Source organism: Hirundo rustica, chromosome 2 (genome assembly GCF_015227805.2).
Source record: "Hirundo rustica isolate bHirRus1 chromosome 2, bHirRus1.pri.v3, whole genome shotgun sequence".
NCBI lineage: Eukaryota > Metazoa > Chordata > Aves > Passeriformes > Hirundinidae > Hirundo > Hirundo rustica.
The window spans coordinates 2,797,538-2,809,555 of NC_053451.1; the positions used below are offsets into that span (position 1 = coordinate 2,797,538).

The 12,018-nt window shown below is 40.3% G+C and overlaps 1 protein-coding gene across 4 annotated transcripts in view; it reads left to right on the forward strand.

The window, feature by feature from the left end:
• The window catches only part of EPHA3 (EPH receptor A3), a 177,079-nt gene that overhangs the window by 128,706 nt on the left and 36,355 nt on the right, over window positions 1-12,018 (forward strand). For all 4 annotated transcript variants that reach the window (XM_040054900.2, XM_040054902.1, XM_040054903.2 and 1 more), the window contains 4 exons: window positions 5,702-5,864; window positions 7,409-7,511; window positions 7,966-8,033; window positions 11,622-11,747. In XM_040054900.2, coding sequence (XP_039910834.1) covers window positions 5,702-5,864; window positions 7,409-7,511; window positions 7,966-8,033; window positions 11,622-11,747 — 460 coding nt within the window. The remainder of the gene's footprint in view (window positions 1-5,701; window positions 5,865-7,408; window positions 7,512-7,965; window positions 8,034-11,621; window positions 11,748-12,018) is intronic.

The window sequence follows — 12,018 nt, forward strand, 5'->3', positions numbered from 1 at the left end:
CAGTCTTCATATCTAATAATCAGGCTTATATTTCATGTATACTGGAGAAGAGATAGTGATAATATCATCTAAGAAATGCTGTTAAAAATATTCCATGAATATTCAGTTAATCTTTAGAATTTTTTTTTTCATGGAGCTTTGTAGTGGGGCAATGTTGTGTTGGTAGTTCATGCCTGATTTTCAGATGAAGAAAGAGGATCGGAAAGCTGGATGCTGAAAAAATTTCTTCCAATTTTATGTAATTTAATTTTGGAAGAGTTTTTTTTGGGAGCACTTGAACCTTCAAAGGCCTTGGTAAAAATCTAAACATATCTCTAGTGCTAGTGCTGATGGGAGAAAAAGAAATCATCCGAAACATTTCAACTCAGTCTCACTTAATGGAGCAACGTCTGTGGACTTCTTTGTTGGGTTGCTTTTTGGTTTTTTTTTTTTTTTCTTCATTTCAATTGGGACAGGATGAATTTCAGTCATCCCCAGGTAAACAGGGCTCCATCACATGTAACAGGGCCTTGGGAAGACAAATGCCATCACTCCAAATATCCCCCTCTTCCTTCTTCCCCAGTCTTACATGCTGAGCTTGGTGCCACTGGGGATGGGATATCTGTGTGCTCAGCTGGAATCAGCTGTCCTGGCTGCGTCACCTCCCAAATCCTCGTTCAGCCCCAGCCTCCTCTTTGGAAAGGTGTAGGAGGCCTTGACACTGTAACCTCTGCTCAGCAATAACAAAAACATCTCTGTATTATCAAACCTGTCTGTTTTCAGTGCAATTCCCAAAGCCACAGCTAGATACTGTGAGGAAAATTAATTCTCCCCCAGCCAAAAACAGCACAGGTGGTCTCTTGGGTTTTACTTGCCCCAAAGGGAGGGATTTATTTTCCCTGCTGTGCGCATTCAGTTATTTTTAATTAAATCACCTGTAAGTTTTATTTGTGTTTGGGATGTTTTGATCATCTTTCTGCACCGAAATGGGGGTTTTCTGTTCAAGAAAATTGCCATCCAGTGCTGTTTTATGCACAGACAGAGCATGCAGCTCCTGTTCTCACCGGGTGTATCCACTCTCAGGGAGCAATTGGTTGTCAAAAGACAGCTTTATAAGACAACCCACCAGTCTTAGGAGGCTGATCTTGCACATGTGTTTCTCCCCTTTGAAGTCTGTGATCAAGAGTTCATGTGCACCAGACAGTTTTCTTGAACTAGGGAGCCAAGTGCTTGACAAAGGCAGCCAGGCCATTTAGAGCAAAAGGCTTTTAAAAAGCCAACCTTCTGGCACCAGCGTTTTTAATGTGTGTTCTGCAGGCCCTTGGGGACTCAGAAGCCTATTCCTCAGGGTTTATGAGGGGAAAAAAAATTTAAAAAGCAAATCAGTTGTCAGGAGACTTTAATCTATGTATTTTTAAGCTTTGCAAATTATGATAGGTTCAAAACTGGTTCTCTGATAAACTTAACCGGGGCCAGAGCAGCTCACGTGGAGTTGTTACTTTCCATTCCTCCACCAAACACCTTTGGAAGATGCTGCTGGAAGATGGGGATCTCTAAGCATGCTTCCTTCCCTCCCCTTTTAAAAGAAGAGGTTTCTTTTCAAACTGGTCCAGTCCATTTGATTTTCTGGTTCAGAAATCATCTTGGTTGTGCTCATCAGAAAATCCACTGCTGTTAAATGGAAATAAACCCTTCAGAGTTAGCAAATCTGGGTATTTCTCCTGGCAAGTCATACCTGATTGTTAGTAGATGGTTTATGCTGAGCCATCCTTTCTCATCCTGCTTGTTTTCAGTTGATATGTCTTTTGTCATCTCTTACAAATTAAAAAACAGAGCATTAGTAGAGCAATGCAGGTCAGCCCAATTCTGTCATACATCTTGTTCATGACATTATTTTGCTAAGCAAGCTGGTCTTAAGGTATTTAGGATATTACAAGAGATTTGGGATAAAAATTACAATGTCATGTGTCTAAATTTTAATATCTTGTAGGTTTTTGTCATGGCTTATTGTCATAAAATATGTGAAAGATATTCAGTTTTTCAAGGGTAGTTAATTGACCTGCTCATTTGGGTTTTTTTCACCTGTTATTGCCTTTGTGTAGCCAAAAGAGCAGAGCTTTATATGCGTCTAAAGAAATTCGTAGCTACAGCTTTAGGAAACTATTTTAATTCTTTGGAATGAATCAGAATGGCCTGGGTTGGAAGGGACCTTTAAGATCATTCAGTTACAGCCCCCTGCTATAGGCAGGGATAATTTCCTCTATCCCAGGCTGTCCAAAGCCCCAGCCAGCCAGACTTTGAACACTTCATAGCATGATGAACTGAGTGGCAGTTTTTCAGAAGCAGTGTTTGGAATAGAATTGTATTTTTTGCAAAAAAAATTTTAGCGTTTTATTATGAAGCCCCAGGCAATATTTATTCAAAACATTTAAAAGAAACAAGAAACTTCTTTCAGAGGGAGACCATATGGGACTTTTAGGCATTTATTTTATGGCGAGGCATAAGATTTTATGTTAAGTTAAGGTACTTAGTTTAGTTCATCCATGTAATGCCGGGCTGAATTTTAAGTGTCTCAGCCACCAAAGTGCATAAACAACAAAGGCATGTCTTTTTCTTGCAGAAGCCCCATTCTTTGTTTCCTCCTTGTCCTTGTTCACATAATCATGTTCTCTTGAAGGAGTATCTTGTCACGTGAAGGTACAGAAAAAAGCCATCTCTTGAATGCCACTCATAAACTATTAATTGTTTCAGCTAAATATGTGGCTTAAAATTAAATCATGTGCACTTTATTAAGATGGAGTCTTCTGCAAACAATGAATGAAATTCAGCTGCAGTCTCATGTTGCTAGAATAGAATTGCTTCTGCCATCATAGGAATTGTGTAATCAGTGGTTACAGCCAACACAGAACTCTGCACTTTGAGGCTGAAAGAGTGCATTATATTCAAATGCTCTTTGTTGCTTTTAAATTCTTATTATTCTGGCTTTAAATGCAGGTAGGCCATGAATACTCCACAGGACGTGTAAGAAATGTCATGTCCACGAAGAGTTCACTTCTGGCAATAAAGGAAGCAGTATCAGGACTGTGGCCTCCTCCCAGAAATGTGCACTCTCAAGTGCACATGAAGCTGATGGGAAAAATATTTTTCCTTCCATAATATAAGCACTTTCTGTGCTTATCTGGAAAAGGGCAAACCATTCACCCGTACTGGTACTGCCACTATCAATTTAAAATGTGTCCAAAATGTGGTTTTTGTAAAACAAAGTATAAAATTATAAAATGTCACTTGCAAATGAGCCACTAGCAGTAGTAGGATTTACTTCCCAGCAAAGATAGTGTCTGTTAAACTATGCAGAAATATTCAGGAAGAAATTGCTTTGTGCATCCAAGTTCAAATTTATCCTTGGAGTGTTTGGGCAAAGTTCTGCTTGGCAAAGACTGACTCTCCTTTTTGTGTATTCCTTCTACTTATGGCAGCTACAGTGCTGTATCTCTGAAGTTTTGCTTTATCCCCAAGAAAGATAAACTTGGGCTTTTATGTGGTGTTGCACTGATTTGATTACTAGTAACATAAAAAATGACTTACAAAATATGTGTGTAAAAAGCTTCCCATAAACTGAGATACCATGACATCCTCCATATACCATTGTTCTAAAGGTTTATTTTCCAAGTTCCAATGTGGATTATTAACGGACAGGGCCATGACTGTATTCTCCCTTGCACATATGTATCTGCACCAGAAGGAAATGTTTGCATTTCATAAAAGCAGCCTGAAGCGAGATCAAAATGAACGTCTAGTCGCAGCATACACAAAAGATGTTGTGTTTTAGAGACAAGATTATTATGTCTTTGAAATTAAAATAGTTGCCTACATCCAACTGAATGATGAGATAAGGGAAGCCTGCGAATTATAATACTGGGCCTTTGTTAGTTCAAATATAAATCATTTTACATAAGCCTGTTAGCTCTTTAGAGTGTCTTCCTGTAAATTTGCTCTCCTGAATTTAGAACAGAGAATTTTTTAGAGAAGTATTGGGAAACTCTGAGGAGGTCCAACACTGATTTCCTTTTTATTTTTAATGTGCAAACAAAATGGCCTATGGGCAGCATTTTTATAGTCATTCTTTGGAGGCTGGGTCCATCTCACCGTATCTGAGGTTTGGATTCTGAATGGTAACTTCTGGGCACAGGCTTAGCTGCTTTTTCTGGTTTCTTCTTTTTTTTCCCTTCCTTTTTTTTACCTTTCACTGTGATTTCTCATGAGCACAATGTTGAGTAGTACGTGGAGCTTCTGGCAATTCCCCTAACTACGGTGTAAAAGTTTCTGTTTCTCTGTATCAAAGACTGCCAAGAACGGGGCACTTAGACTTTTTCAGCACCAAAGTGAACAGTTTCTGATGTTCACCTCCTAACCTGGAATGTCCTGACTCTGTTCCTGCAGGCAGCACGGCAGAGCAAACACCCTGAAACAACTCCAGTCACTCGAACTTTACACTTGGAGGTGAAATGCCCTTGGCAATGAGTGTGTTGGGTATTTTCCAACCCCTGTGCTCGTGCACTGGCACTCCAGTGTTGTCAGAGTTAGAATGTCAGCCCCTCACCAGCTAATGCAATGCCATAAAACATGATGAGAATTAGGTGAGATTCTCTGCATCCGACGTGCGCTCGCTCGGTTTCTGCTTTCAGCCCGGCAAAACTCAATGGCTGCAGTGTTTTGCGCAGTGTTCAAAGTAAAAGGACATCACATGAAATCCCCACCACCTCCAGAATAAAAAAGTTTGTGGTGGGGAACCTAAACAATTGAGATTCTCACAGTTTCCCACATGTGTGGCTGCTGGCCAAGAGGCTTTTTTTTTTTCCCTCAGACAGTTCCAGCTGCCATATTTTGGACGCCAAAAATGCTCTTTTGGTACGAGATGGCTTTAGTAAAATAAGCAGTACCTCAGGCTCCAAATGCAAGCCTAAATGTTAAGATTATGTGCTTACAGTGGGACTGAGAATACTTTTATCAGGATTAGCTTTTTACACAGTGTGAAGTGTATCCAAACTTACCAAATTACAAACCAGTCCTCCTCTTATTTTATGTAAAAAACATTATGTCAGACATTAGGCAGAGAGGGGTTATGAACATAGTCCAGGATTGAGTTCAGTGTGGTTTTGTCCAAATGAGGATGGACATAACTATCTCATAGTTTTTATAGCATAATAGAAAGCCAGCTAAGTCTGCCTTTTTGCTGAGCTGAGGAGCCCGAGTGAGGTTTCCCTTCTGACTCTTATAAAGGTAACCACTGTCTTGTAAAATGTGAGGCAGTAAAAACTGCATCCTGCAACAACTCTGCAGGGCCCTAAAATGTCTAAGTTGGCCTGTTACAACTTCCAGTTCAGTGCAGTAGGCAAATCTGATTTATGTTTTTTTAAATAATCTTTTAATAATTTTCTTGTTGTATTACAGATCACGGGCAAAATGATGCAAAACCATTTAATAAAATGTCATAAAGTCAGCATGTCTAGCATTCGATTTACAGCTCAATACCATAGCAAATCTGATGATTTAAGATATCTTGTTAAAAGTTGATTGAAAATTAATGTTGGTACAAGCATTTTTTAGGCTGTAAATATTCAAAACCATGTCCTCTCCAGGATGTTTGTGGCAATTTAGCGCCAACCACCTCTTTTTATTTTTAGGATGGGGTTTTAATCTGATAATGTTCTTTTTTTAAAAGCAGGAACAAGAGACAAGCTATACTATTCTGAGAGCCAGAGGCACCAATGTGACCATCAGTGGCCTCAAGCCTGACACCACCTACGTCTTCCAAATCCGAGCCCGAACTGCAGCTGGATACGGGACGAGCAGCCGCAAGTTTGAGTTTGAGACCAGCCCAGACTGTATGTATTTGTTCAAATGGTTTGTGCTGACATCCTGCCCAGTTCCTGACTCATCTGAATGGCTGCTTTCACTCCTTTTCTAGCTGAGGAAATGTGTCTCATAACTATTTATGATGTGACTTTCTTGGTAGCATTGCCGTATAAACTTTATGTTTTATCACTGAACTTGAAACAGGCTGTAAAGAGTATCCCAGAACTATCACAGGTGGTGTTTTCTTCCATTCCCTTCCCTACTTCCACCTCAGGCCAGAATTGATGCCTTGTTAGACCATGGCTCTTGCTGAGGGAGGAAGTGTGATAGAAAAACAAAGAGTAGTGTCAGGCCAAATCTTTCACCTTGATTCTGTGTATATTTGAGATACATTCTGTATTTCATCCCCACTTCTTCCTTCTCCACCCCAGCTGTTATTCTGAAAGGGAAAAAAGCTTCATGTTTAAAAAAAAAAAGAGTTACAAATTGCTGTTATGGTGTCTTGCAGCTTTGGCGTTCTAGAACTAGAACTCAAGATAGGACAATTACAGCAAGGAGGGAAAAATCGGTTGCAGAGATAAAAAAAATTAACAGCTTGGAGGTTAATGAGTTTTCTCTGCAAAGTAACGTTACCAAAAGAAGGAGAAAATGAAAAAGTAGAAGTGTGGAAGGAGGCAGCGGCGCACATCTCGATAAAAAGCGTACAAATTTCACAGATGACCAGCAAATGGCATGAGTTTTTTCCTCTGTTTCCAAGTCATCATAACTGGGTGCAGTTGTGGGTGTGCAACAGGCAGAGGTGGGAATGATGTGGCCCTGAACAGAGGCTCTCTGACCTGTGGGGCCGGCAGAGGTAGCTCCCAGCTCCGTTTGGGCAGCTGGCTTGAAGCACGGTGTTAAACTGAGGAGTTGGATTCTGCTGTGCTCAGGGAAGCTCAGGAGGGCTCTGCTGGAGACTGGTCCTCACTCCAGAAATCTAAAGTCATCCTGTCATTGTGTACCAGTCTTAAGTTCCATGCACAGGGAGACACCCAAAGTAAGGCAGAAAATAGCCCTTGTTTTCCCTGTAGACATCTGTGCCTGTGTGCCCTGGCTTTCCGCAAGCTTCGTGTGGATATTGTTAGGCTTAGCTGGGAAACTTTGCTCCTAAAAGCGCTTTCCATCATCCAGGAGGGGAAGTGAAGGTGATGATTATGGGATTTCTTGCCAAGGAAATGTTCCTTACTGAGCGTGACATAAAGTATGTATGGCATACATGAGATGTATGTTTGCATTTATGTACGTGTTTATATGTTAGCATCAGTTTGCCAGCAGTTCCTACAATTAGCAAGAGTAAAAATTAAGAGTAGCAGAAGCAACTGTGGTGAATTGGCAAGGATGGCTGGAGTCTTATGCTGTCTTCCCTTGTATTTATTTGTTTGATGAAAAATTATGTCCTGGATTAAATATCCGCCGGGAGACCAAGTGCTGTATCACGATGCCTGTCCCCTATATGCATGTGAATTCTGATCTCATCAATGAGATGTGTGTGTGTGAGAGAGGTTATTTATGTGTTTATATGCTGACTTTGCAGCGTTCTCCATCTCCAGTGAGAACAGCCAGGTGGTGATGATTGCCATTTCAGCAGCAGTGGCCATCATCCTCCTCACAGTGGTGGTGTACGTCTTGATTGGGAGGTGAGCCTGGTGCCTGATTTGCGCTTTTTCTCCTGTTGCCCTGTCCCAGAGGGGCCCTGATGACCGTGGCACATTGGGGGTCATGGTGTGGCTGGTTTTTAATCCTTTGTCTGCTGCCCAGGAGCTCCAAGCACTGCCTCACAGTCAGTAATGAGCCCACTAACGTTAGCAGCCCAAATCATGCCGCAGTTGTTAAAAAATGCTATAAACACATTCTCAGGCAATTGTAAAATTAAACTGTAGGGGTCAAAAATCAACAAATCCTCTCATTAGCCAATTTCCTCAAATTCCCTGAGAACATCACATGCCTCTATAGGGCACAGAGAATGTAAATATCATTAAGCTTTCAAACAGGCATTTAATTGTGCAGGGAAAACATTCTATTCTGTTTCCACCTGCAGTTAACACATAAAATTCTCTGTATTAATTTTTTTTTTTTCTCTGTTGCTTGTAGATTCTGTGGATACAAGAAGTCTAAGCATGGCACTGATGAGAAGAGGCTGCATTTTGGGAATGGCCACTGTAAGTTACTGAAGCCTTTTAATGCTTCCAGATCTGTTGAATTCATCCCCTAGGTAACAGATATTTTTCAATTAAAAAATAAAAAAAGAACCACACCTCACTTAAACCAAGGTGAAATTAAGAAGAGAATTATCTCTTCTCTTGTGGGTAAGGAGATTTCCCCCAAACAATTATTCTTTGTTTCAACTTCTTTTGTCTGTGTTCAGGTTAGTAATGAGCAAAACATTGCTGTCTACGTTTGAACAACGCGTGTGGTTGGAATTGTGACGTTGGTCATGCTGTGCTTCCCTGAAATCCAGAGTACAGCTGCAACTTCCTCGTTATATAAAGTCCAAGAAATGTATTTTTCTTTCCCAAAGCAAAATATAAATCAATGAAACCTGTCTTGATGAATGCTACAGCGACTGTGAAAATCCTTTGCTTGACAAAGTTCACTTACAAATAATAGTAATAATCATCCGATCCTGGATCCTCTTTGCAATGTCCCTAACTTAGTTACACTCTTCCAAAGCAGAGCTGTGGGTCCTGAAGATTGGCTCACAGGCGAAGCTCCATCCATGCACCCTTTAAAACAGGAAAAAATAGAGTTTTGGAGCAGGAGAGGCTGAGAGGAAAAGAAGGTGATAGCCTAAATCCTGATCAGGAATAGGAGGATTACTTGGTTGGCTTTTTTTTTAACCACTGTACTTGGGACTTTTATATCCTTGCAGGCAAAGATAATGCCCCTCATAGACACCAAGACCAGAAAATCCTTTTTTTCACCCACGTAATTCTTGATGTCTAATGAGGCTTTGTTTAATAAGAAGCAGCAATTCATCTTTGAAACTGATTCAGCTCCAGCCGAGTGTCCTGCTAGACCTTGTAAACCATGTTTGAACCATGTGTTTCTGTTGCTTAGCATGTTGTAACATTAATATATGTGGAGTTTTCTGCACACAACACTGGCACTCTACTATCTGCAAGAAAAGAGCTGCTGGTGTCATAATCAGGTGCCCCCTCCCCGAATATAAGTGAATTAACATTTTAATGAGGGATTTACCTGTGGTAGCTGAAAATTAGAAGTGCTTCCAAATCCTTGTGACAATGGAATAACTGTTCTCTGACTGTTTAAATTATTATTCTTTCAAGTTTCCTGCCCCTCCTTATCTCCAGAGAGCCAAGAGCAAGAATATCCACAATTTCTGTCTCCTTCCCCAGCACTGTCAGGGGATACACAAGCTGCAGCCCAACAACTGCAAACCAACTATTCTCAAAAAAATCTCTACGGTTACATGTGGCCCATGGAGTTAATGCTTCATCATCCAAATTTAATGAGGTTATAAAATAAAAGCAGCCAGTAAAATAAGTGTCACAGACAAATAACAGGGCAGAGTTTGCTCTCCTTACTCCCACACAATGGAAAGTTGCAATCACTATTCTCAAACATGTCAGTGCTGTTAAATTCCTGCGGATTAAATTGCTTTTAATTTGGCCTTAGATATTTATGTACTGTTTTCTGAGTAGTGCCATGCTGATTCACTATGCAGTAAGACCGGAGCCAATCATGGGCCTGGTATGTCTGTTGGAAGTTCTTGAAATTTTTTTGTTGTAGATTTTGCAGATATTTATCTGTTAGAATTTGTAAGTACGTACGTGTGTGGCTGTTGAAACTTTTGACCTACCAAATTACAGTCTTTCCCAAAGAAAAAGAAAATTGCTCCTATGATCTAAGAAAGGACAAAGTAACTTCCATGGCTGTCGTAAACTTTCAGCATCTTAAATACAGCAGCTGGTTTATTTCAGTCAGTTTACTCTGAATTACTTTTAAAAAGGCTCCAGCCATGAACTATTCCCTGCAGCCTTATTACAAATCCTATAATATTACTTCAAAGGAGCAAAAACGTTTCACCTCCTCAGATCCTCTCCCTTTGCCTTCTCTGGCTGGTCCCTTTTATTCTTTTGCTACCTTTAGGGCAATTTGTGCTGTTAAAATGAAAATGTAAATTATTATGTTTGCACAGAATGAGCTGTAAAGTAGTGCAGCTTAACACATGTGCACGTGTTTATTATCTGTATTTCATGACAGAACCCAGTTACTGCACAGGCTGCCCTTAATTATTGGTGTGAAGGGATTATTCTCCTTGCAGCCACCATCGCCCGATCTTGGGAACCTCTGGGGTCAGCATTAAAACTCCCAAGCCAAAAACCCCCCAGTGCAGAAGCTTTTAATTGTTATTTTTATTGGGGATGTGAGGGGGCCTGCAATGTACATTCAGCATGGACGGGAAGGAGCATTTACAAGATTTTTAACCAACAGCAATATACAGCCAATTACTTTTTGTTTTACTTGCAGGTAATTCTGTAATCATCGGGCTCTTGAAGGAAACACAGTTGGCTTTTAATGCCGTGCACACGCAGCCCTTGTGTTGAGAGCATGGCTCTTACTTTGCACTGTTTGCAAGGCAATTAGCTTGGGAACCCAGTTTTATAATTTTTTTGTCAATTCTGAGGCCAATAAATCCCCACAAAATAGATTTTGCTTTTCTTTTTTTACATACATTTTGCATTGTTCGATAAAATAATTCTGTGCTCTCATGGTCCAAAGGTATTTTTTCCCCATCTGCGCAACCCCAGCAAAAAAAAGGTTTAACTGTTTTAGCAGTGAAAAAACTGCTGCAGTATAATAATGCTAAGCTGGAAAGGTTATTCCTGAGTGGGTTAAAGCAGGGTTTGTTGAAGGAGTTAATATCTTTTACAAGACCAGCTGGTACAGTTAGGGAAAGCTGGAATACATGTCTGGGAATGTAGGGTTTGTGTCAGAAGCAGAAAACTTCAAGCTGGGTATTTCACTTTTTGTTAATAAAATATATTCCTGTTGTAAAATGAGTACAACAGAAGGTACTGGGTGCAAACACAAGCAAGGCTTTGAGCTGGGGAGGGGGAATGAGGCTCTGCTTTGCTTTCAGCATTTTTGTTGGAGGCAAAGGTCGGGAATGATCTCTTCCAGAAATCCCTAGCCAGGAAACTCTAGAGAGGGCCAGAATAATAACATGGATGTATTGGGGAACAAAGCTCTAGAACCAGCCTGTGTTCAGAACAATTATCTGCCATCCTTGTATGTTCTGGCAGAGGGATTGAGGCAGGGGCGCATTTTTTCATGTTTAAGTTTCTTATTATGCATCTTTTTGATAGAATTGGGGGGAAAAAAAAAAAAAAAGGCGCTGGAGTTAATCTGATTTCTTGACACATTCCTAAGAGCTTTTCAGGTTGACTGTAGCAACACATTTTGTTCCTTGTCCCTTTGTTGGTGCTTTGGAAGGGTCGATATAAGGCAGCATCTAAATGTAGCAGCCTGGGAGGGGTGAGTGGTATTTTAATATTGGAAAAGCGGTTTAATACTACAAGTACAGATATTTGAGATGGGTTGTCACACAAACTTTGGTTTCACTCCGTACAAAGATTCTGAAGACCCACAAAACCCAGTTTGATTTGAAGAATTACCTTTTCCTTCTATTGATTTGGTTTCTGTTGCGTCATGATCTTTCTTTAGAAGGATTCCTCAAGTCTAAGTAACATTTTCTCTCTGATTTTTTTTTTTTTTTTACACAGTAAAGCTGCCAGGTCTGAGGACTTATGTAGATCCACACACATATGAGGATCCCAACCAAGCTGTGCATGAATTTGCCAAGGAACTGGATGCTTCCAATATATCCATTGATAAAGTAGTTGGAGCAGGTAATGAGCACCAGATATATTGAACTAAAGATGGCTTTTTGCTGTGTATATACTGTTTTATATCTCTAGGTTCATAGTTGTGACTTTAAAGAAAATGTTCCAGAAATTCTTCAAATTAGTGGGTCTCATTTACAGCTGATTTCAGTGCAAAGTTAAGGGCACAGAATTTTGCATTTCTTTTTTTATTTTTTCTCAAAGAAAGGAGACAGCAGGACAGCTTTTCAAGGGACACCGAGCCCATACTTGAGTGCACCACTGTTGGAAGGGAAAA